We start from the raw sequence: 22143 nt of genomic DNA, 5'->3' as shown, positions 1-22143 counted from the left end.
TGTGAATARGAAACTTGGAGGTTCCCATGATTACATTGTGGCATTTCTGGTCGCTACTTGGGTCTACTGTTCTGGGACTTGGTTGCATGGTGGCGGCCCAGTGGCTGAAAGGGATGTGGTAGTTGGTGCAAGTGCACGTGCACGTGCAGACGAAGACATGGCGGAGAAGAAAGGATGTTACCTGGATTGAGAACGCTGAAACAGCGAAGCACTTTCACTTCGAATCACGCGGTTTTCGATTATCATGCGGGCGTGCAAGGTCGCGGTGATGCCTTGTCATAAGTCTAGAATCTCATCATTGCTTCCAGCTTCTCAGGCGTCCAGACGGTAGGCGCCAGCCACTCACCCACGCATGCAGATCTCTTGGCATAATCAGGCGCCCCAGACCGCCTAAGAGAGATTATCTATACTACAAACCAGTCTGTTTTTCCCGGTCCATCTCCAAAACGAACAAATTTCGCAAGAAGCAGACGATGGACATGTCCTCAGCTTTGACAGCCTTCCTGCACAAGCATCATAAATGTCAGCCCGTCAGACCAACTCCACTCCAAAGCAAAAACAGCTAACAGAACCTCCAGATTACTTCGTCGTACTCGCTGCTGTAACCTGCGGATCAGCCGCCTACATTTTCTGGTATGACCCCAAACCCCTCAAAAGACACGCGCAATTCCTCAGCTAGAACAATTCTTCCAGCTTCCACAAAGTCATCTTCACCCTGTACGCCCTCATCGCATTTGGCGACCACTTTCTCACCAAACATACAATTCTCCAAACCTGTATGGTCGGCTACTCTTACACTGCACTGCTTGTCGCGAGCTACACTGTAATTGAAAAAATCCGAACTGGAGAACGTCCAACTTGGCCCATAGATCTCGCAGAAGATGCTGCGCCTTTTACAACTGCCTTCCTGCTATTTGATTTTTCGCTGGAGATTTGTGAGCGTCTTGGAGGATGGGGGAGTCTATTCGATGATTTGAAACCGTTGGTCAAGGGGGGGGGTTGCTGGAGTGTGTCTGCAGGTTGTAGGAGCTACGATGCCTTGGGTGACAGGTCTGCAGGTCACGGGGTGGTTTATCATGTGTGGCGTTCTTTTGGACGAAGGGTATCAAGAAGGTTGCAAGAATGGTACTGAGATGAGTCCGGGCGATGCTCTTCGGGCATTGTTTGGTGGCCGTTTTCTGAAGGAGCGGCGAGAGATCAGTAGGGAGAGACGGCGGCAGAAGGAAGTGCCGAATGGTCCTTTCATATGCGAAGACTGTCGTTCAAAGGAAAACTAATCGATGTTAAGGCTTTGATTAAGGACACTTGTAGTGAACTTCAGTAAAAACAGTTACCAAGCCAGTACGCTACAGGCACTCCTTCAATGAAAGGATCATGAGCTTGTATATCGCATACCCGACTGATCCAAATATCGTCAAAACTCTGCTCGTCTCTTTGCCAGTGTGTCTCTCATCTATCTTCCCACCAATGCTAGCGAGCGATGCTTCCTTCACAACAATGGGAAAATCGACTTCGAATGGATGATCGCCAATTATGCTCCGACTACTATCAGTCAGCCAGAAACCAATGACATGCATATCACAGACTGGCCTCCACAGATGTACGCCCAGGTCATGAGTCTCCAACTCAGAGCCTTGCCCGAGGGAACAAACTCTCCAAATATCCGCTGAATCCAATGGCAATGATGATAATTCCGACTGCAAGTACCATCAAAACCTCACTATTGTCGTAATCCGTGTAGATTCGGCGGGCCATTTTGACTTGAGCTTTTGTGTTTCGCAAGGATGTCGGGTTGAAACTGGGCGAGGTCTATGTCGAATGAATGGGTTGGTATGATGTTTCGGTACGAAGTGGTGTGCGATATTGTAATGTTGGTCGTTGAAGTGGTTTGCGATGTCGATATTGCTGTTGTTGTTGTTGTAWTGGCGATGATGCTGTGGATGAAGAGAGAAGGGAGGCGAGATTGATGGCGGAGGGCGATAACTGCGCTGTTCCTGCGTGTAACGTATGTTGGCAAGAACGAATGTATGCACTTGCAATGTCTGTTGTTTCAGTAGGAGCAGAAAACTTGCTATCTTCGCTGCTGCGCTTTTGGGGGTATCGAGACGAGCTGCATCTCATTGACAAGTGTGCCCGGACCGCCAACATGCATCGTTGTTGCTTGGTAGACTTAACTCCATATTTTCCGTCTCATGTTCGCTGATAGGTATACTCTGTCTCCGTACTCAAATTGATTATTCGCATGACTCCGGTCTCGCCATGACTTTGACGGGTGACCTGGCATAAGACGCGGTTGGCCCTGCCTCCAACCTCCTGGACTCGCTTCGGGCTTCAGCTACATCTCCAGAATCTTGTCACTCGACGCCCGTATTCACTGACTCCGGGGCTCCAGGCCCAGCAGCTGGATTCGTGATTGTAGAGTAGTAGTCTTGACCGTGTCCAGCAGATATCTCGCCACATGATACCTCCCGTCCACGACTCACCCACGATGGAATAGTGGCCTTCAGCATCGCAACGTCCAGGGAGCGCCCTTCTCTTGCGATTGTGAACTGCAAACAACGCTTCTGGCGACAGGGAATTGAGCCACATCTCAACGTCTTTGAAGTGGTTATCGAAGCGCGACCTTGACACGAACACCCAGTCTTCTTCTGAGCCGTAGTACCGCGGGAGGAATTGAGCGCGAAGGTTTTGGTTGATTTGGAGTTGCATGGGAGGCTTGTAGCCATGCTGGTCGATGCAGCGAGCTTCCGACGTGAAGTCGAATGCAAAAGTCAGGGCTCGGATCTCATCGTACAGCTCCTGCGGGAGATTCTCCAGCCGACTGCGGAGATCGTCACACCTCATGGTGAGTGTATGGTCCGAGTCAGATGGGGAATGCGCCGTAGCGCCGCCTGTCGCTGTACGCGGATCCTCGATTTCTCCGAAGCTACCCAGTAGACCAGCTGGAGTACTGCGCCTATATCGATGCGACATATCTCTGAAGATCATGCGGTTGCAGATTGACGACGCTCGGGCGGTAGGTGCGACGACAGGCTGAGCTCCAGCGTCGTAGACGTAATTGATAAGCGCGTGGAAATTCATCTCGGACGGGAAGACTGCGACGATGACAATCACGAAGAGTGATCAATGTAGCTAGCGGAGTCGTTGGATGCGGAGCGTTGATGTCGTTTTTGGAGATTGTGATGTGTTGATGTCCGAGTTCGAGGAGTGCACACGATCTGTTGACGACGGAATCGCGAATTCTCGAGACCATTGGCGATGAGCGCACGTCATACCTTACCTATGTGAGCAGAGTCATGTGATAAGTCAATTGGGGCAATGGATTGCGTGCAGAGCCACAACCCGACCTTGGAACTCTGATCGAGATTGCCGCGAGTATCCGATCCAATCTCCAACGCACAAGCAAGTTAAGGTAATCGAGAAGACACGGGTGTGGGGACAGCATGCGGTTAGCTAGCCAGCGTAAACTCGGTAGAGAACACGTTGCGAGCAGAGAGCGACCAACACTCTGCATCGAATCGAGGTGAGAACTTCTGTGCCAACGCTGTTATGTTTCCACGCCTCGGAGTGGCACTGTTACTTACTTACTGMATCGCGTGGCTCCGAGTCCTCTTGCACTGGTTCGTACGTCGCAGTGAGCCGTTGAGCGATCCGTAAAATGCCATCCTTTTGTACATGTCACACCCACCGCACACTACCTCGTCCAACCATGATTCCACCCATCCCTGCCCGGTGTCTCGACCTGCAATCTCGCATATTCAATTSGCACGCCATCCCACACATCATCCTTCCTCATTGCGATTCTGTACAATCTTCCCTCCTCCATTCCCTTCTTGCCCATGACACCATCCTTCCTCTTCGCACCAATCTTCTCCGCCTCCTCCCTCGTCAATCCCGTGTCGTCAATCAATCTCAATGTCTCGCATGCTGCTGCCATGGCATTGTACTGTCGTTCAAGCTCCCTTTCCTTTGTCTGACGTTGGACATCTTGGAAACGTTGCCATGCCCGGTGAATGGTCCAGTGGCGGAGGGCGCGATTCCTGGAGAAGCGAAGTGGTCGGGGCGTGAGGCCGTGTTGTAGATGGTAACGAATTTGTGCTGGAGATAGTTATGAGCATACGCAATAGAATAGCACATGGAGATACATACTGATTCGGGGATCTTTTCTGGGACCGCCCTTTTTTCGCGCCTGGAGTTGTGCAGAGGTGGAGAAGGCTGTGCTATGTTGTGATTGCAGGACAAGACATCGGGCTGCGGTCCATGGAAGACTCTGTGTCCGTCTTGCGGACGGGAATGTGCGAAGGAACGACATGATGGCGTTTGTTGTGATGGACAATGGAATCATTCATCTGGAACTCGAATGCTGTCGACCCGCGTGCCCTTGCGTAGCGCCGGGGCGGTAGCGGGCCGGCTGAAGCTCATGCACCATGACGAAAATAGCACTAATCATAGCTTCAAGTTTTGGCATGCGGCGTCGCACCTGTTGAATCGTATTGCGAAACAACCCAGCTCGTTGGCTCGCTCGCAAGTCTGCRCCTGCTTATTAGAGAGGTCAGGACCACCATACCTATCTTCCATCTTCCTCCCAATTCCTAGTACCAACCGCACTGCTTTCTTCTCTCGCTCCATCACCCCCACCCAACACAACGCCCCCTCGAAAAAAACATTCCCCGCACACAGCCTCACGAGTCACGATGGCACCAGGACATTTCGACATTTCGGGCAAGACGGAGCAAGCTGTCGCAGAGCAAGTCCAGCATTATCCTCGCCCAGCAGCCATCTCCCATTTCACATATGGCACTGCTGGCTTTCGTATGAAGGGCGACCACCTCGACCATGTAATGTTTGGTATGGGTCTGCTCGCGGGAATTCGTTCCCGCAAACTGAATGGGCAGACTATTGGTGTCATGATCACTGCCTCTCACAACCCTGCCGAGGACAACGGCGTGAAGTTGGTGGACCCAATGGGCGAAATGCTGGAGCAGGACTGGGAGGAGTGGGCCACATATATTGTCAACGGCAAGACACCCGAAGAGAGTGTAAACGCATACGGTCATGTTGTCAAGCAGTTCAAGATCGACCAGGAAGCACCAGCAAATGTCATCTACGCAAGAGACACTCGTCCATCGGGCATCCGACTGGTCAAGGCGCTCGAGGCTGGTCTCAAGGCCACCAATGTCACCTACAAGGACTTTGGTATCCTCACGACCCCGCAGCTGCACTACCTGGTTCGTGCAACCAACACCCAGCACGACAAGAATCCATATGGCAAAATTTCCGAGGTCGGCTACTATGAGAAGCTGGCTGCTGCTTTTGAAACCGTCACCAAGAACACCAAGTTTCACTCTCCAGTGACAGTCGACTGTGCGAATGGAGTGGGTGCTCCCAAGCTCCAGGCTTTTCTCAAGTATCACCCCGACTCACCTGAGAGCTTAAAAGTCAGCGTCAAGAACGACCGCATTGAGGATCCTGAAATTCTCAACAAGGACTGTGGTGCCGATTTCGTCAAGACTCAGCAGAAGACTCCGGCCAACTACAACGGAAAACCCTTCGACAGGTGGTGTGCTTTTGACGGCGACGCAGACCGAATCATCTACTTTTTCAACGAAGAAGGTGGCATTTTCCGTATGCTCGACGGCGACCGTATCGCGACTCTTGCTGCCTCCTTCCTTGGCGAGCTGRTAGAGAAGTGTGGCCTTAGCGACAAGATCAAGCTTGGTGTTGTACAGACCGCATACGCCAACGGCGCCAGCACCAAGTTCATCGAAGACCGACTCAAGATCAAGGCGGAGTTCACCGCAACCGGCGTGAAGCACCTTCACCACGCTGCCGCTCGCTACGATATTGGAGTGTACTTCGAAGCAAATGGCCACGGCACCATCCTCTTCTCTCAGAATGCACTGCGCACGATCTGGAAGCAGGAACCTGAATCACCAGCACAGCTTGAGAGTCTGGGGACCCTACGTGGGTTGACTGATCTGATCAACCAGACCGTTGGCGACGCTCTCTCTGACTTCCTCCTGGTCGAGGCCATTCTCGCGCACAAGGAATTCACTGTCAAGGAGTGGCTTGCTACCTACACCGATCTTCCGAACAAGCTTGCTAAGCAGGTCGTTGCAGACAGAAGCGAGTACACAACCGTCCCGGGTACCGCTGAGCAGAAGCTCGCCACTCCTGAAGGTCTGCAGACCCTCATCGAAGCTGAAGTCGCCAAGTACAAGCAAGGCAGATGTTTCGTTCGCGCCAGTGGCACTGAGGATGCCGTAAGGATATACGGAGAAGCCGCAGAGGCGTACGATGTCAACCACATGGTGCAGGCAGTCATGACTCTCGTAAAGGGCCGGTCCGGGGCTGCTGGCGCCTAGAGTGCTCCTTCGGTGGGGATCTCGCCATTTCCTGATGGAGAGCTGTTTGAGGCCGAGCCGATCAGTCCGATAGAGTTGGAGGAGCCCGTGGAGAGTGTCTTCCAGCGGCACGACAGTAGGTCGCAGAGTAAGAAAGAGGAGAAGGTGCCTCTGCCAGGGAGCGAAAGGGCCAAGTCAATAGCTTTGATGGCTGCCGGTGTAGCTACAGCCGCCGCCACCGCGAGCAGCATCATGACTGGAGACATGTCTACGGCCGCGGAAGAGGGCTTGGAACTGGCATTCGAGTGAGACATCATACGAGCAGCAGATGAGCATGAGAGGGGACTGTATTGTTTGGGATGTCCTTGAGCGAGCGTGCATTGTGTCTTATGATGAATGGAAAAAGTACTTGTTTATGACCGTCATTGAGCGCTCTCTGCCTTCAAGTTTGTTTTTCGCAGATGTTGGAGCTGAGACGAGCCGAGGGGGAGATCCCAATTGTCGAGCACGTATGGATTGGGGTGTCGCGAAAAATCACCACTGTTGCACAATCGTCGGCGATACTAAGTAGTAGCCTTGGCGTTTCAAAGGCGACTTGGAGCATCACGGAAGATAAGCGAGTGCTTGTCACGATCAAGGAAATATCCTCAAAGCCACTAACTGACCACAAAGATGAGTGCCCCGCCATATGGCTGAACGAAGATTCGCTGGTCTGATCGCCGCTGAACCTCTGATACTTGCTATGCTCCAAGTGCTGCGAAACACATCCATCTGGATGAGTAGAAGAGAAACTCAAGCAGTTTTATTCTGAATGTTTCGGACTCTGTGGTATTTCCCATAACCTATCCTACAACAAAAAGCATCCCTTCATAAACTACATTAAGAGTTTGTACAACAAATTAGAGAAAGCTTCCATGAGTCGAAGTATCGCTCCCATCCGTCGAGTCCACCCCTTAAGCAACGAAAGCCTGAGCACGTTTCTTGACAGGGAGAGTGGTGGTAATGCCGCCGCGCTCGCTCTTATCGTCACCCTGCAAGAGCTGGGTGATAGACTTGAAGATCCCCTTGAAAAGGATATCGTCAGAGCTGATGGAGATGCCGGAAGGAGGGCCGCTAGAAGAAGACATCACGCTGGAGGAGTCCGTTGAAGACATCTCGCTGTCCTCCGCCATCGAAGATTCCATGGTTTGGTCATCCTGGAGAGACTCGGGCTGCTCCTTGATTTCCGCTTTACGGCCCTGGAGGTTTTTGATGATTGTCTTGGCGAGCTTATTATGTTGAGGGTATGTATTAGTGAATGCATGAATTAAGAAGATTGTGGAAACGGGCTTACGTCAGCCGTCATCTCACTCTGGAGGTCCTTGGACTTTTCGGTGATCGTCTTGATGCTGTCGGCGACCTCTTGAGGACTGAACATAGCGACAGTGCTACCAGCGAGAGCCGCGGTGAGGATGGTCTTGAAGGACACCATTTTGATTGAGGTTGGAGGAGATGATGTGGAAGATGAGATAGTAGCGTAGAAGGATACCGTGGAAGTAATGAGGTGGATGAAGATGACGAGAGATACGGGGGATCAGAGGAAGTCTGTAATATACAAATTGGTGCCTCCTTTAGTATGGGATGAAGCATTCTTGATCAAAAGGCTACTCAGACATCTGACGTAGCGATTTCGTGCTGTGTAGATCATTCGAATGGAATCTTCGACTGACCGACGTAATGTTAGGTGTGAGACATTGAGGCATCTCTCTGCAGTCTGGTACCTGTTCTCGAAGGAAGCTTTCCGCAGCCAAGAGATCTAAAATCGCCGGTCGTCCGCCGTAGCTTGTACCTCTATCGTGACTTGCACAGGTCAAGCTTTGCCGTGAACCATCGTTCTGCGGATGCAGAGACGTGAGTGTTGGGGAAAAGTTTTGTGTCCTGTCGTTATTCCGCCGGTCGGATTGCGACAAGCTTCGAAGCTACCCGTGTTCCGCTTGAACGGTTTCCCAAATAGGCAATTGGTATGAGCAAGGTCCTTGCCGAACCGGAAGATCTCTGACGGAGTTTGGGCCACACGTTCCTCAAGCGTCCGTGAACTGCAGGTCCTCTAAGACTGTGTGGTAATTGGTAGATAGTGTGATAATGTGGTATAAGGCGGAGGGTCCGACAAAAGTCGGTTGAAACACCGAGGAACTCCTACGATCCCCAACAGTTGAAACCGCCCTGTGTGCCAACATCGACATCATCATCCAAAAGTCTCCGATGATCTTGGACTCTTCGATGATGCACCATTGCTTGTAAGCCCTTAGGGGTGGCGAGATCTGCCATTCGTACATCTGCATGTCATGTTTTGGTGTTCATACGGCCGCAAATCGCAGAATCGTGACCTTCTCCACGATGTTAGGGACAAGCTGCTACGACAGGCGGTGGTGCTTTATCATGCCGTGATATCAGTCTCGCCCTCAATGGCTGCAGCGGATAATCCACTGGCTGGTTGGATCGTCACAGTATAGGGAAGCGCCGTTTATCAGGGGAATCCCCCGTTCCTCCTGCTCTTGCTTGCGCATCACTGGGAAGTCCCATCACCGCTCTGGGTAGACTCAGTCCAGTACGCAGTCGATTCAGTCTGCAGCCTCCTCCAATTGTGAACGAGCTTTCTAATATTTGTGCTGCGAACTTTGTGATAATTGTTCTCGCCGTGAAGCATGGACTGTACAGCCTTCCACACGAACTTGGGCATTGCAGATCTTAGTGACTTCTCCAACGCCTCATCGGCCAGTGCACGTGTATATTGCACGCCAGGATTGAGCTTTTGTAGCTTCTTCATGAACAAAGAATAGCTGAGAACCTCCCATTCTGTAATTCCGGCTGGGATTCTTAGGTCTTCGATTTTGGTAGACGGCGTAGGAGTGACTACGGGCTGCATGTTATGCGGCGGTGCGAAGCTTGGTCTTGTTTTGTAGCGCACAGCAGTTGAGCCAAACGTACGGGATAGCACTGTGGATGATTTTTTGAGCAATGCTCGCCAGAAAAGACTACCAACACTGGCCATTTAGCGATCTGAGTGCCCTGTACGACCTTCTTAGCTGGCCAGTGTTTTCAAGCGGACTTTGTAGTAGTTTTGGCATGGAATTGGAAGGGCAGGGAAAGATAGAGAAGCGCAATGCGAGTGTAATTCCTTGCGGGGCCCTTATGGAGTCCGATTGAATGCTCCACAACTTTCCTTGTCATGTTGGAGCCTGACCGCTGGTGCATTAGCCGCTCGTGTCACCTTGTCTTTGTATCGAACTTCTGCAGGCGACCAGGCCAATGAAGACCAAAGCCTATGAGGCATTGCTGCTGTAACATTGTTCGCTTATGGTGGGCGTGTAACATTCAGGTATAGATTGTTATGGTGGGGAAGGTAACAACTTATCAGTTCCGCCGTTGCTCRTCGTGTACTTTGTGTCGACTTCCCTTTGCAGTATATCTAGTACCAGAAGTATGAGATATACTGCGAGATGAGAGACTCACGCACGAAAACACGAGCATCGGGTCAGGCATGAGCAAGAACCATCGGAAGGCATCTAACTAGCCCGCTTGCCCACGGATTTGCTACGCATGTATGCGAGGCCTCGCACTTGCGCCTTTTTGTCATGCTTCGCCTCGAGCACCTCATCACCGGTACTGTATGCTTCTAGAAGCCGAGGCTGTGGTCCCATACCAAGACTTCCAAGAGATGGCGAAGCATCGGCAGGCCTTTGCACATTTCACCTGAAGACGAACGCCCGTCACGGGAACACATACACTGGTCGGGATAGTTCTATAGCAGGAATCCCGACGCCGCTAAGGAATCCCATTTTCAACACCTTCATCGAATCCACTGGGCCGCTGGAGTCTTTTCAACCCTCTAGCGAGCTGCTGGGATTCTTTTGGCCGCCTCTTGGCGGCTGGGAAATAGCTCCATTCCCTTCGACGCCATGTGGCAAAGATACACGAAGGGAGCCTTGGACTTCACAAGCTTACCCAACATGTTGCTTACTCGGCACGCGATCTTATCGGCAAGACAGATAAGTACTCGCGACTTTCTCACTGTTTTCCCGCTCTGCGAGACTACCCTCCCTCCACTCATGTTCCGATAAGGCCTCTCAAGATACGCAGCGACATTAACATGGACTCCTTGAAGAGTCTCGGACAGCGTGCGACATTCAAGCGTACGGACACTGGAGACGTTCAAAAATCCGAAAGCAAGGACTATGGCGTCACTCGCGAGAAAGAACTGGGCCTGCCAGCTTACAGCCAAGGTGATGTCGAGCGCCGAGCTTCTGTGKCATCATACAATATCTCGGGAGTTCACGATAATACCCACCGCAAGCTGAAGCCAAGACATATCCAGCTTATCGGTATTGGAGGCAAGTTAGCCAACCATGGACGCTAGTGACTCGCATGCTAAACTCGAATAGGTACCATTGGAACAGCTTTGTATGTGCAAATCGGTAGAGGCTTGCTACAGGGAGGACCTGCAAGCTTGTTTATTGCATTTTCATTCTGGTAAGTATGGAGATGAGTGAGTGCCACATCAAATATCAAGCTGATTGATTCAAGGTGCTCCGTCGTACTGGCCGTGACGATGTGCCTGGCCGAAATGGTGACATATCTCCCAATCTCTTCGCCATTCATTCGATTCGCTGGACGTTATGTGGACGAGGCATTCGGCTTCGCCGCTGGGTGGAATTTCTTCGTGTTCGAAGCAATTGTGAGTGGAAAATGTCGACCGGCTTTGGGAGACACTAATACATCTTAGCTGGTTCCGTTCGAAATTACAGCATGCAATGTTATCATTGGATTTTGGAGCGATACAGTTCCTGTGAGTGCCATCATTGCCATTGTCATCTTCTTGTACGCACTAGTCAATCTTGTGAGCGTCAAATGGTACGGTGAGGTAAGTTGATCTAGGGACGTTCGTGACTTGAGGCATCGACTGACTTGCTGCAGGTCGAGTTCTGGGCTGCGCTTGGCAAAGTCTTGCTCATCATTGGCCTCATCATTTTCACATTCATCGTCATGCTGGGCGGAAATCCTCTAGGAGACCGCTTCGGATTCCGGAATTGGAACAACCCTGGCGCCTTCGCGCAATGGGGAGGATATGAGGGAAACCTTGGCTACTTCCTCGGCTTCCTCCAGTGTCTCATCCAAGCCTCTTTCGTGATCGCAGGACCAGACTACGTCAGCATGTCCGCGGGTGAGGCGGAAAACCCACGCAAGGTGCTTCCAGCGGCTTTCAACGCTGTATTCTACCGCTTGACTACATTCTTCTGTCTTGGCGCCCTCTGTGTGGGCATCCTCGTGCCATACAACGACCAAGAGCTGATGAATGCGTTTGAACTTGGACTTCCTGGCGCAGCCGCATCTCCCTACGTCGTGGCCATGAATAGGCTCCGAATTGGTGTCCTCCCACACATCGTCAACGCTCTGGTGCTAGCATCCGCTTTCTCCGCTGGAAACAGCTACATGTACTGCGCTTCTCGGAGTCTGTTCGGCCTAGCGCTTGAAGGCAAGGCTCCAAAGTTCCTTACAAAGACGAATCGCATTGGTGTACCCTACAACTGTGTTATAGCGGTGCTGCTCATTTGCTTACTCGCTTTCCTCGAAGTCAGCGCTGGATCCGCCAAAGTTCTGGGATGGTTYGTCAGTCTCATTACCGCCGGACAGTTGCTCAACTTCGCCATCATGTGTTTCACATATCTCTGCTGGTACCGTGCTTTGGCAGCTCAAGGCATCTCTCGTGACTCGTTGCCATACAAGTCGTTCCTCATGCCGGGCGTTGCCTACTACGGATTGGCTTGGACATCGGTAATGGCGGTCGTCGGAGGATATACCGTTTTCTTACCAGGAAGATGGGAAGCGTCGACATTCGTGTTCAGCTACTTCATGATCTTCTTGACACCTGTGCTCTTCATCGGATGGAAATTGATTCACAAGACGAAGTGGTACAAACCGGAGGAAGTTGATCTGGTCGGAGAGACCAAGGAGATTGATGAGGTAAGTCAATGCCGTGATATTTGGTCACTGTGTGAGATCTGGCTAACTCGTGATCAGTACACTCGCAACTTCGTCCAGGCTCCTTACAAAAACGTCGGGGACAAGGTTTTCAACAAGATGTTCGGAGGTTAGAAAGATACTAACATGCTACCTTATTGATTCAATTTGCTCGACTCCAGGCGAGTAGCTTCCTAAATCTCATAAAATACAATGCATCTTCTATTCGAAACATGCCCGCGAAGTTTGGAAAGCCGCAAGGCTTGTTCCACCGGGTGCTGCATGTTCTCCAGTGCTGCTACAAAAGTCGACCAAGGTGCTCTCTGAAGCTGCCGCCAAAAGCATCTTCTCGCTTATAGCTTTCGTGGTCAGTCCAATAGGATGAGCGGACTATAAGTTCCCAATCTGCAAGGTGGAAATATTTACAGATCCTGAGCAAGCACGTTTTGGCAAATGTCAAGGCGTAGGTGAAAAGAGCGAACACTCGTCGAAGCACTACATAGTTTCTGGAGGAAGACAATCTACGACACATTATCATTTTCAGGTCCCCACGTTGCTGGCATGAGCCCGTTCGCTATAAGGAACGCCTGCCATATCTGGTTAGCGCCGAATTTGAGTTCACTGCGTGTGAATGAATTCGGCGTATCTCGAGTTAGGAAAATGACAGACATTTGGCCTCACAAATGATGCCGGCATCAAGAGCAGAGCGTACGACCTGATATGAGTTGTGTAGTCGCTGCGACAAAGGTCTCTCGATTTCTAAGAATCTCGCCACGCTCGCTGCAGACAGCGCCTGTCTGGAGGATCCGCATAATTTCGATTGCATTGAGGACTCCGGCGCCATGAGTTTATTAGTATGTCACCACTCATTTCACTAATCGCATTTTCGATGATTGTTGTCGCCATCACGCTGGTGCCTAGCAACGCGGAGTCACGCCATGTCTTGGCAAAAGCCGCGATGCATATAAATTCCGACGTCCCCTCGAAACTTCTTCTCCGCTCCACAACACCAGCCATGGCCTGGAAACGTCAGCATTGGACAAGACAGACTGACGAAATCGCAGGATCTTGTGGACTCGATCTCGATTATGAACTTGCCAGCGAGCTGCCAACAATTGACCCTTCGCGACCTCCGCTGTCGCCTGCGCTTTTTCGCCCGAACGCGACGCCAGCAGCTAGTGCAGCTCTGCAAGAACCACGCCTGATGGAATTAATTCTCCTCAAGATCGACATGAAGACTCTGCTGTTATCTCAGCGAGTGTCCAAATTCTGGCAAACAACTATCAAGGAGAGCACGAAGCTGCAGAAAAAACTGTACCTCACGGTGAAACACATCTAGATAACAAGTTGTTCATGAAGGATGCTAACATTGAGACTAGCCGGCTACTGTTGATGAACTCATCTCACTCGGCATTGCAGACCACAACAGCGTTTTTGTTGTTCCTCCGAAGGAAGAATCAACTACATGCCCACCTACCGACTTCGTCATGATCAATCCCCTCATCAACGCCATCACTCTGCCGGACATGCCTGATCACGATGACTCCTTGGTCCGTCTCCGACTGCCCGAAGGTCTTCACCCATCTCAATCATGGAACAAGATGTTCGCCACTCAGCCTCCTGTCCGTGACCTGAACATCCGCGAAGTCATGAGGGAACGTCAGGCGTACGAAYGCAACACTGGCAAGACATGGGTTGTCCCAGGTCTCGAGCCCGAGATGCACATTTGGGTGAAAGGCTACGCTGCCAGTTACGACGCCTTCAAGGACTCAATCGACAGGAGAGAGAAGCTGAGAACGGAAATGACTGCCAAGGACGAGAAGTGGGAGGCTGATGATGAAGCAAAGATCATCAAGCGACGTGCTCAGGTTTTCAACCGCTACCCTGAGAACTACACCATGTGCAGATGATCTGGTACAGATGACCAGTGCTTGATGATGGAGGATGTACGAATTTGCGAGGGCTACTGAGGAGCACGATGATTGATGGATGAACGGCACGGAAAAGTCTGTATGATACTCAAGGCTGCAGTCTGCAAGGAGGATCGGTGGATATGAGATCCCCGTCGGCGTTGTTTTTGTAAAAGCGGTTTTCCGTACTGAGCTTATAAAATCCGTCCTTGCGCTCTCATGCTTCTTGTCCCATGTTTACTCCCATCCCTCGCGCTCGCCTGTTGAGATCAAGGCATGATGATCTGTATCCTTCATCGAGGGTAGTAGCGCATAGATGGCCCTGCGCTGAACGAAGTCGTCCATATCAGCAGCCGACTTCACTTCTTTCATCTACCGTGAGCAACCTCAATCAAGCACTATGGATGAGCGAGTCCCTCCAATAAAACCTCTCATTCCGACAGCTCGACCTTGCTAGTATCCTTCTGGTCACTGCAGACGTAAGYGTGCCTCTCTTGCTGGAGAGTACTACGAAACTCGTTGCTCTGAGTGGTGAGCTCTGAATGCACGATCGCTCCGCAGCCAGTCTCTTTGAGAGCCTCTTACTGGTAAGGAATTGTGTCATCAGAGTCCTCGATCCCATCGCCACCGCCAGGAAGCCTGGAGGAGTTTCCCTTCTTGATATGGATGATCCCGATCCCATCCTCTTTGACAACGAGGCGGCGGACGACAGTGCGTCTCTCATTACTGTATTCAACAACCTTCTAAAGCGCTTCTGAGATTGATCCTACGCATTTTGGTGGCTCGCTCGTTGATGATCAGGGCAGGAAACCCTAGTGAGGCTGCCTAGGCTAACAAAGCATCAGCAAACATCGCACGCCCAGCGGAGCCGCACCTTCGTATCATCACATCACCTTTATATCATCGCATCATCTTCAAGATGTCGGCCGCCATCCAAGTCCTCCACACGACGGAGTTGCTGGAACAGATTCTCATCAACGTCACCGACCCGAAGACGCTGTTGCTAGCCCAGCGAGTCGACAAGTTCTGGAGTGAAGTCATCGGTAAGGACTCTCTGAAGCTTCAGAAGAAGCTCTTCTTCGAACCCGCCACTCACGAGGAAGTCGTGTCGCTCTGCATGATCCCGACGTACGATGAGATCTGGGCCGAAACGTGCGGCAAGTACAATCTCTACCCCTTCGTGCACTTGAAGCATCTCTGCAACAATCGTATCGAGGAATTGTCTCCATCTATCAGCTTCGCCCGCTACAATCCTCTCGTCATCGGCGACGTCCTGAGCTTGACATTGTCGGACAAACTCAGAGCTCCAGTCGGGAATGGATCAGTCACACCATCTTGGACTCGCATGCTCATTTCGCAGCCTCCGATCGCAAAGATCGAAGAGGAATATCGCTCAAGGCTCGACTACCTTGAGAGCGGCACTCTACAGCAGATTAGACATCTCCCTGCCGAAAATCTCTCGATCAATGGTCGTGCTGCCCCATCTAAGAGCTTCGAAAACGCCTTGCAATGGGAGCAAGAGATATTGCCCGACGAACTATGGCCCCAGAGTCGCCACTCGTCTCTGTCATCGTCTTCTGAAGACGAAAGCGACTACGACGAAAACGGCTATTACGACGAGGAGTACTTGAATGACGTTCGCTACAACCAGGAGCCGCAGGAATATGCACAGGAAGATTTTGAGGAGTAATTCGGACGTTGTTCGACGCCATGCGTTCCACTACGATTTGCGAGGCCCAAAGGGTCAAAGGTGATTCATGATGATATGGGTTCCTGTATTGCGAGGGAGAAAGACCGATTGCAAAAGCGTGAAGTAATGGCGAAGAAAGCCTCAGAGTGGACAGAGATACAGTAAGGAAGCGAGGGCGGAGCCATAATGGTGGAGGCCGAAGACGGGTAAAGGGATTTGAAGAAGGGATGCAGACGGGAGCAGGTTCAGGCCGCTTGATCAATACTTGCGTCGACGTTCAAAGCAGACTTGACCAAAAGCTCTTCCCGTGATCCGTGAAAATCAGCTCAATCTGGTGCATCTCCGTTTCATCATTCATTACACCAGCCAGATGTGGACGGCTCGAGGGCTTGAAAGCTTTGAGAGATGCTTGAAAACGAGCATTCTCCCGAAAAGTGAGTTCCCAAAGGCCAGCAGGTCACCGCCAAGTCCTCGACGAGATAATCAAAGACCTCATCCCAAACATCGCATCCTTTCATGTGAGAATGACTTTTCAAGATCCTCTCGACTTGATCAAGAAGCTGAGATCTGTGCGTCCCTCTTGATCTCTTCCCTTGTGATTAACCCCTTTAGCGAAGCCATAGTCCTGGGATACTGTGCTTTGGATTGGAGAGAGGAAAGCCGACGGCGAAGTGATATGGACAGAAGGAGCAGTTGCAGGGGAATCCATGTTCACTGGCCCGTGCTCACGGGTGGGTTTTGGGATTTGTCTTTCTCCCCTCTTCCAATGTCACCTCCTATTGACCACGCCTGACCTGCAACATCTCCACCTCGGTCTTTTGACAAGTAAAGCAATGCCACCTGTTCAAAAGAAGGCCCGGTTGGATCGTGGCGATGGAGCCGACGCCGAAGCCCCTGCTACGGAAGTGATTCATCCAGATGGAGATATCGTCTTTGTCGTAGGAGCGAAGCAAAAGCAAGTCTTGGTCCATTCCGCAGTTTTAACAACTGCATCTGAGGTCTTCTCTGCGCTGCTCAGTGATCGATTCCACGTACGTGAGATCGATTGGCGATAACAGAAATACAGCTTTAGGCAAGCTAATCTCTGTGTCCATGATACCAGGAGGGTCAGCAACACCGAAGCGCAGGCAGTCCTGCCATGATCCCTTTACCGGATGACGATGAGGACGCCACGATTCAAATGCTTTGTCTCCTCCATCCTGGGCCTTCATACGACCTCGTTGACTTCTGGCCCGCTCAGCTATTCCGACTTGCGTCGGTGATCGATGTAAGCTGTGGATCGCATGTCTGCTCTTCTAGGCTGACCTCTCGATGAGAAATATTGCTGCAAGTATGCATTGGACCTGCAAGTTGAAGCACTGTTGCTGCGCCTATACAAGACCTGGAAGAAGGACCGGACCGGGTGGCACAATGACCTTGGTGCCCTTGCAACAGCTGCTTATATGCTGGAGCAGTCTAGCTGCTTCCAAATGTTCACAGCCGAGTTAGTGCTGGTTTATCCTAGCTCATACTCAGCTCTGAGTAGGCCTGACATTACGCCTGGCGCCAAGCTTCCTGTAAATGCACTGCGTATGTCTGGCAACACGGGTTCTTCTGTGATAATGCTGAAACTGATTTACCAGTCGCCCTCGAAGAGATCCGCGGAAGCCTGAGACTTCTGCTGCAATCCGACCTTGAAGCGAAGGCAGTTGAACACCTAGACGCCCGACGCGATACTTCGCCAAATGGTAGTGTCGCTTCGCGGACCGACGTGCTCTTCCATCAAGGGATTTCCCAATGGCCTCCTGCGTGGTACACTGAATCGAGCTTGTCTTTGTGGGAGATCCTGGACTGTGTCCAAAACCCTGAGGGGCCGAGCCGGCAATGTCCATGCGGAAGACACTGCGAGGGTGTAACGCAATTGCAAGTTGCAGCCAAAGCTTTCGAGGAGTCTTTCAAGGGGCTTTGCTTGAAGTGTGTTCGCGAGGATACCATCGACAATGCCGATCTACTCGATCAATGCGCCTGGCGCTTCACTCCTCCACGGGAAGATGCTTGTAGGAACAAAGAGCACGCAGGCTGAGCCATGCCGAGCCGCATGTCAAACGCAACACAACCTTTGAACCTTCCAGTCCTGCTTTTGGCAGCTTCTACTGCAGTCATGCGTCCTCTTACACTTCCCACAAAGCAGAAGCGCCGCAGATMTATGTTCGCCACTCTCGGGGTTACACTTATCGCGCGAACATACTGCTGACCTTATGGGGACGCTCACTGCACTTGAGTGATATGAGAATGAATTTTGAATTCGCCATGCATTTCATAACGCCTTCGGTCTGACCAGCGCACACCCTTTATACCTGAGTGCACGCCAATGCTGTACAAAAAAACGGTCAGCGAAGCTAAAGCTGCGACCTCAAAACAGCCGCCGCAACACATGCAGCAGATTCATCACGCCATGCGATGCCATGATCGTTCCCATCAATTCATAGCAGTAATTGCCCCATGATACTGCGCCAAAACACCACGCTTGTGCGAGATTTGTTCATCGCTAAATTTAGCACATCTTGTACTCGCAATGCCCATCAGCGATCCGTCCCTCCTCCTCAGTGTTGAGCTTGTAGTCAATCGCAATGTCCAGATCTCTCCGGTTACGGTCGTTGGGACGGCAGGTAAGCTGGCCTGTGACCTGCTCGCCGGCCTCGACGGTGAGGACATCGGCGAGGTAGAAGACAGTCTGCTTCCAGTGGGTGTACTTGGTGTGTGGGCCGGTGCTGAAGCGTACGGGCTTGTGGCAGGCGGAAAACTCAATGTCGAACCAGGCGACCAAAGCGTGAATGTAGTCTGTCCGGCGGACAGAGAGGTTGTATGGGAGGGAGAACGCAAGATCGGCAACTGTGCAAGTGTAGAGGTCGAGGGTAAGAACGGCGCAGGGATCGGTGACGACGGCCTTGAKCTCGACGGTATCGACGAGGGGTTCGGTGAGGGCGGTGAGCTTGAGAGGAGTGTAGTCGAATCCATAGACGTTGTCCCAGACTAGATTTTGTCAGCAAATGCACAATTGTTGTAAGATTGACTGATCACATACATCCAATCTTGTCGTTCTTGTACTCGCCATCCTCAATACCGKCCATGAAGATGGTGGCCTTGTCAGGGAAGATCAAGCCCTGGCCATCCTTGCGCAGGTACTTGTCACGGGCCCACAGCACGGTGTCCAGCATGCTCTCGTACAACAAGAAGTATCCCATCCACTCGGAAATGATGATGTCGACCTCTGGGAAAGGCAGCTCCACCTCCTCCATCTTGCCCTGCAGCAGTGTGATTTTGTCGGACATTCCATTGGCCTCGACGATCTCGCGAGCCTTGTAGATGATGGTGGACATGTCCACGCCGATGACGTGCTTGGCGCCGGCCTTGACGGCGAACATGCTGAGAATGGAGGTTCCGCAGCCGACATCGAGAACGACCTTGTCCTTGAAGAGATGGCGGTTGTTGTAGATGGAATCGCGGTAGGACTWGGTGCGCACTTCGTCTTTCAGCATCTCCTCGTGAATGCCGTGGTGGTTGTAACTGCATCGTTGAATTGGCAGTCAGTGCCAGTTCGCCCGCCATCACTCGTGCAGTATCAATCCCATCAATGTGTACCTGTTGAAGTAGTGTGCCTCGCTGTGCACAAGGCCAGCCATTGGGTCGCCGCCACCCTCAGTTTTGGTTGGTGCAGTGTTCGCCATGATTGCGAGCGGTGTGAGAGGTGTGAGAGGAGTCGACGGTTGTGTGGAAAGTGTCGAGCTTGAAGAGGTGGTGTGGGCGGGCAAGAGCATTTGAACTTTTCGTCGGGTCCTCCGCTACTGGACCCTGTCGATCAGACGAACCTTAAAAAAAACAGTGCTCCAAGCGAAGTCCTTTGAAAGATGCACTACCTAGTGTTAGGTTGTTTCCTGAAAGATACCTTATTATTGATATCGTCAATTTGTCAATTTGTACAGTCGCTAAAATGCATTTCACGAGTCGTCCTATTCATGCCCGCCTCAAAATCGGCGTTGCCTCATCCACGCTTGAATAGCCACTGTCTGATTCGTTGACCTTGATACGGACAACGCTCGGCCTGTGCTCTCGATGCGCCTGATCCGGCATGAAGCGACAAGGTGCCACGCCTTGAATTCGGTGTTGTGTTCCTTTCTTATTCCTTCGAATCCAGAAGACTTGTACAGCGCCGATCATCGCCACCAAAGCAGAAGCCCACCATGCAATCGCAGTGAACTGCATTTGGATGCCAACCCCATACAGGAAACCCGCAATGGGCGACGCCATCGTTCGGCAAGCCGCCCCGGTGGAAGCCGCCAGACCATTGATCCGCCCAAGACAWCTCGAACTAGGAGATGCCTCTTTGATCAAGATCAAGAGAAGTGGGTATGCCAGGATCGAGAAGATGTTGCGGATCGTGAGACAGACGTAGATGCCGGGGTAGAGCAAATGTTCGGGCAGGAAAACCAGATAAGGCACGATGAAGTATGCCAGAGGATGGCCGAGGGAGCACAGCAGAAATGTCTTCCATACACCCAGCCAGCTGCAGATGAGCGGGAAGATTAGTGCTTGGACGAAAAGCGCAATGATCCCGTTGAACGACATGATGACTCCAACATCTTTGACACTCAGTMCGAGGCCGCCAGCGAATGAGCCGTCGCTCGAGACCGCTTGCATTATATCGCCACTGAGCGATGCTCGGTCATCTTGGAAGAAGATCGGTAGAAGGTGGTCGTATGTCATGCTGTGGTAAGTAAAGATTCCCAAAGCGATTGTAAGCATGATGATCTGCTTTGTGAAGACCTTGTTGTCGTTGGCGCTGTGTACGCTAGGTGTTCGACTCGTTCCGTCAGGATTGAGATCCCACTCCTCAATCGCTTCTTCCTCGCTGACTGCGTTGAAGGTACCATAACTTTCCTGGGAGAGATTGACAGCTGGCGTTGTAGTTCCAGCCTGCGCAGGCATGATGGGCGTTTCTGCTTCGGTCTCTGCGAGGTCTTTCGCGGTGCTCCAGGGTTGCATATCGGGGTGCGTTTCTTCGAGACAAAAGTATCCTGCAAGCACGGACACGAGCATCAGACCAACGCAGATCAGGTTCGGAAGGAGGTATGGGAACTTGTCAAAGATGCCGTGCCAGGGAAACGCGCCCGGCCAACTTTCGGTGGGAGATGCAAAGTATCCTCCGATTGAGGGGCCCAGTATCGTCCCGACAGACCAGATAAAAGGCATGACCGCATACGCTTTTGCTGCAAGGACATTAGTTTATGATGAGGGGGCTACCCACGATATGCACTCACGCTCATGCTTGGGGTTCACAACCAGCTCTCCCACCATTGTTTGAATGACTCCGATGTTCCCGTTCAGCGCACCACCTAGGAATCTTCCGAATAGCGCAACCCAGAAGTTCGGCGAGAAACCAACGACCAAAAGCGAGGCAATGGTACCTAGACAACCCATCAACAGGACAGGCTTCCTGCCTATACGATCACTCAAGCCTCCCCAAAACCTGATGTTGCACGTTGTTCAGCACTTGAACTAGGAAAAGCAGATGAAACCAAGTCGTAAGTCACTTACATTCCTGTGATGCTCTCCGCCAATGCGAAGGCGGAGATGAGCAGTCCTGCATAGAATGATGCATTCTCTTTTGCACCGATGTGAAAATGAAGCACGAGTCGCCTGTAAATCAACCCTGGTTAACGAAAGTTGCACCTACGGCTTCTCTTTGCAACCGAGGATGCTCAGACCACAAAAGATCTTTGGAGCATCGTAGCACTGATGCGATGGCGGCGAAAGTGGATCTTTGGGCATCGAGAATGACTTCGGGTGCAAAGAGACGCTGTATCAGACTCACCACGCGTATGGAAAGATGGATGTGAGAGCGATCGGCTCAGCAACGCGGACGAGAGCTGTGGGATCATTGAGGTTAGTGATGTGGATTCGAGCTGAGCTTCAGTGGTTTGACTGACCGAGCAAGAACAGTTGAGTCGCCGGAAATTTATTCGGGTCTCGAGGGGAGGGAGGAGGTCGTTGACGTTCGTTCTTGTTTTTGTCAAAAAACATCCTGCACGAAGAGCTCCGATCTTACGGCTGCCCAAAGCAATACTTCTGTTCCTCCACAAGTGTACGCAAAAAGGCGGCTTCGAGATTCTTGTGGGGAAAGAGTCGTGGTTCTTCGGGTGTTTGCGGCGGGAGCCCTCCCAAA

At 51.6% G+C, this 22143-nt stretch overlaps 12 protein-coding genes; 6 read left to right on the top strand and 6 right to left on the bottom strand.

Moving 5' to 3' along the window:
- Nucleotides 1–479: 479 nt before the first annotated feature.
- RCC_02116 (uncharacterized protein) lies at nucleotides 480–1132 on the top strand (the record flags this gene model as incomplete). XM_023767399.1 has 3 exons in its annotated part: nucleotides 480–522; nucleotides 579–633; nucleotides 694–1132. 3 exons carry the CDS (start codon nucleotides 480–482, stop codon nucleotides 1130–1132), a joined length of 537 nt encoding a protein of 178 aa, XP_023623167.1.
- A 1222-nt stretch (nucleotides 1133–2354) lies between these two features.
- RCC_02115 (uncharacterized protein) lies at nucleotides 2355–2844 on the bottom strand (the record flags this gene model as incomplete). XM_023767398.1 has 2 exons in its annotated part: nucleotides 2355–2401; nucleotides 2484–2844. 2 exons carry the CDS (start codon nucleotides 2842–2844, stop codon nucleotides 2355–2357), a joined length of 408 nt encoding a protein of 135 aa, XP_023623166.1.
- Nucleotides 2845–3694: 850 nt separating this feature from the next.
- On the bottom strand, nucleotides 3695–4312 carry RCC_02114 (uncharacterized protein; the record flags this gene model as incomplete). XM_023767397.1 has 2 exons in its annotated part: nucleotides 3695–4098; nucleotides 4150–4312. The coding sequence occupies 2 exons, from the start codon at nucleotides 4310–4312 to the stop codon at nucleotides 3695–3697; spliced, it is 567 nt and encodes a 188-aa protein (XP_023623165.1).
- A 382-nt stretch (nucleotides 4313–4694) lies between these two features.
- Nucleotides 4695–6365, top strand: RCC_02113 (related to phosphoacetylglucosamine mutase; the record flags this gene model as incomplete). The annotated part of the gene is made up of 1 exon (XM_023767396.1): nucleotides 4695–6365. The coding sequence occupies one exon, from the start codon at nucleotides 4695–4697 to the stop codon at nucleotides 6363–6365; it is 1671 nt and encodes a 556-aa protein (XP_023623164.1).
- Nucleotides 6366–7297: 932 nt separating this feature from the next.
- Nucleotides 7298–7815, bottom strand: RCC_02112 (uncharacterized protein; the record flags this gene model as incomplete). XM_023767395.1 has 2 exons in its annotated part: nucleotides 7298–7612; nucleotides 7678–7815. 2 exons carry the CDS (start codon nucleotides 7813–7815, stop codon nucleotides 7298–7300), a joined length of 453 nt encoding a protein of 150 aa, XP_023623163.1.
- Nucleotides 7816–8889: 1074 nt separating this feature from the next.
- Nucleotides 8890–9249, bottom strand: RCC_02111 (uncharacterized protein; the record flags this gene model as incomplete). The annotated part of the gene is made up of 1 exon (XM_023767394.1): nucleotides 8890–9249. One exon carries the CDS (start codon nucleotides 9247–9249, stop codon nucleotides 8890–8892), a length of 360 nt encoding a protein of 119 aa, XP_023623162.1.
- Nucleotides 9250–10473: 1224 nt separating this feature from the next.
- On the top strand, nucleotides 10474–12476 carry RCC_02110 (probable carnitine transport protein; the record flags this gene model as incomplete). XM_023767393.1 has 6 exons in its annotated part: nucleotides 10474–10714; nucleotides 10766–10853; nucleotides 10908–11058; nucleotides 11107–11244; nucleotides 11298–12344; nucleotides 12402–12476. The coding sequence occupies 6 exons, from the start codon at nucleotides 10474–10476 to the stop codon at nucleotides 12474–12476; spliced, it is 1740 nt and encodes a 579-aa protein (XP_023623161.1).
- An 880-nt stretch (nucleotides 12477–13356) lies between these two features.
- Nucleotides 13357–14251, top strand: RCC_02109 (uncharacterized protein; the record flags this gene model as incomplete). XM_023767392.1 has 2 exons in its annotated part: nucleotides 13357–13665; nucleotides 13721–14251. The coding sequence occupies 2 exons, from the start codon at nucleotides 13357–13359 to the stop codon at nucleotides 14249–14251; spliced, it is 840 nt and encodes a 279-aa protein (XP_023623160.1).
- Nucleotides 14252–15170: 919 nt separating this feature from the next.
- RCC_02108 (uncharacterized protein) lies at nucleotides 15171–15941 on the top strand (the record flags this gene model as incomplete). Its single annotated transcript, XM_023767391.1, has 1 exon — nucleotides 15171–15941. The coding sequence occupies one exon, from the start codon at nucleotides 15171–15173 to the stop codon at nucleotides 15939–15941; it is 771 nt and encodes a 256-aa protein (XP_023623159.1).
- Nucleotides 15942–16774: 833 nt separating this feature from the next.
- On the top strand, nucleotides 16775–18003 carry RCC_02107 (uncharacterized protein; the record flags this gene model as incomplete). XM_023767390.1 has 4 exons in its annotated part: nucleotides 16775–16972; nucleotides 17044–17208; nucleotides 17258–17510; nucleotides 17564–18003. The coding sequence occupies 4 exons, from the start codon at nucleotides 16775–16777 to the stop codon at nucleotides 18001–18003; spliced, it is 1056 nt and encodes a 351-aa protein (XP_023623158.1).
- Nucleotides 18004–18474: 471 nt separating this feature from the next.
- Nucleotides 18475–19648, bottom strand: RCC_02106 (probable histone-arginine methyltransferase CARM1; the record flags this gene model as incomplete). XM_023767389.1 has 3 exons in its annotated part: nucleotides 18475–18953; nucleotides 19006–19487; nucleotides 19563–19648. 3 exons carry the CDS (start codon nucleotides 19646–19648, stop codon nucleotides 18475–18477), a joined length of 1047 nt encoding a protein of 348 aa, XP_023623157.1.
- Nucleotides 19649–19934: 286 nt separating this feature from the next.
- RCC_02105 (related to MFS transporter) lies at nucleotides 19935–22001 on the bottom strand (the record flags this gene model as incomplete). XM_023767388.1 has 5 exons in its annotated part: nucleotides 19935–21187; nucleotides 21239–21447; nucleotides 21516–21617; nucleotides 21793–21847; nucleotides 21908–22001. 5 exons carry the CDS (start codon nucleotides 21999–22001, stop codon nucleotides 19935–19937), a joined length of 1713 nt encoding a protein of 570 aa, XP_023623156.1.
- Nucleotides 22002–22143: the final 142 nt, after the last annotated feature.

This window comes from Ramularia collo-cygni, assembly GCF_900074925.1.
Source record: "Ramularia collo-cygni strain URUG2 genome assembly, contig: RCC_scaffold02, whole genome shotgun sequence".
Taxonomy (NCBI): Eukaryota; Fungi; Ascomycota; class Dothideomycetes; order Mycosphaerellales; family Mycosphaerellaceae; genus Ramularia; species Ramularia collo-cygni.
The sequence above is the reverse complement of the archived record's forward strand: the minus strand, read 5'-3'. Positions and strand labels throughout refer to the sequence as shown.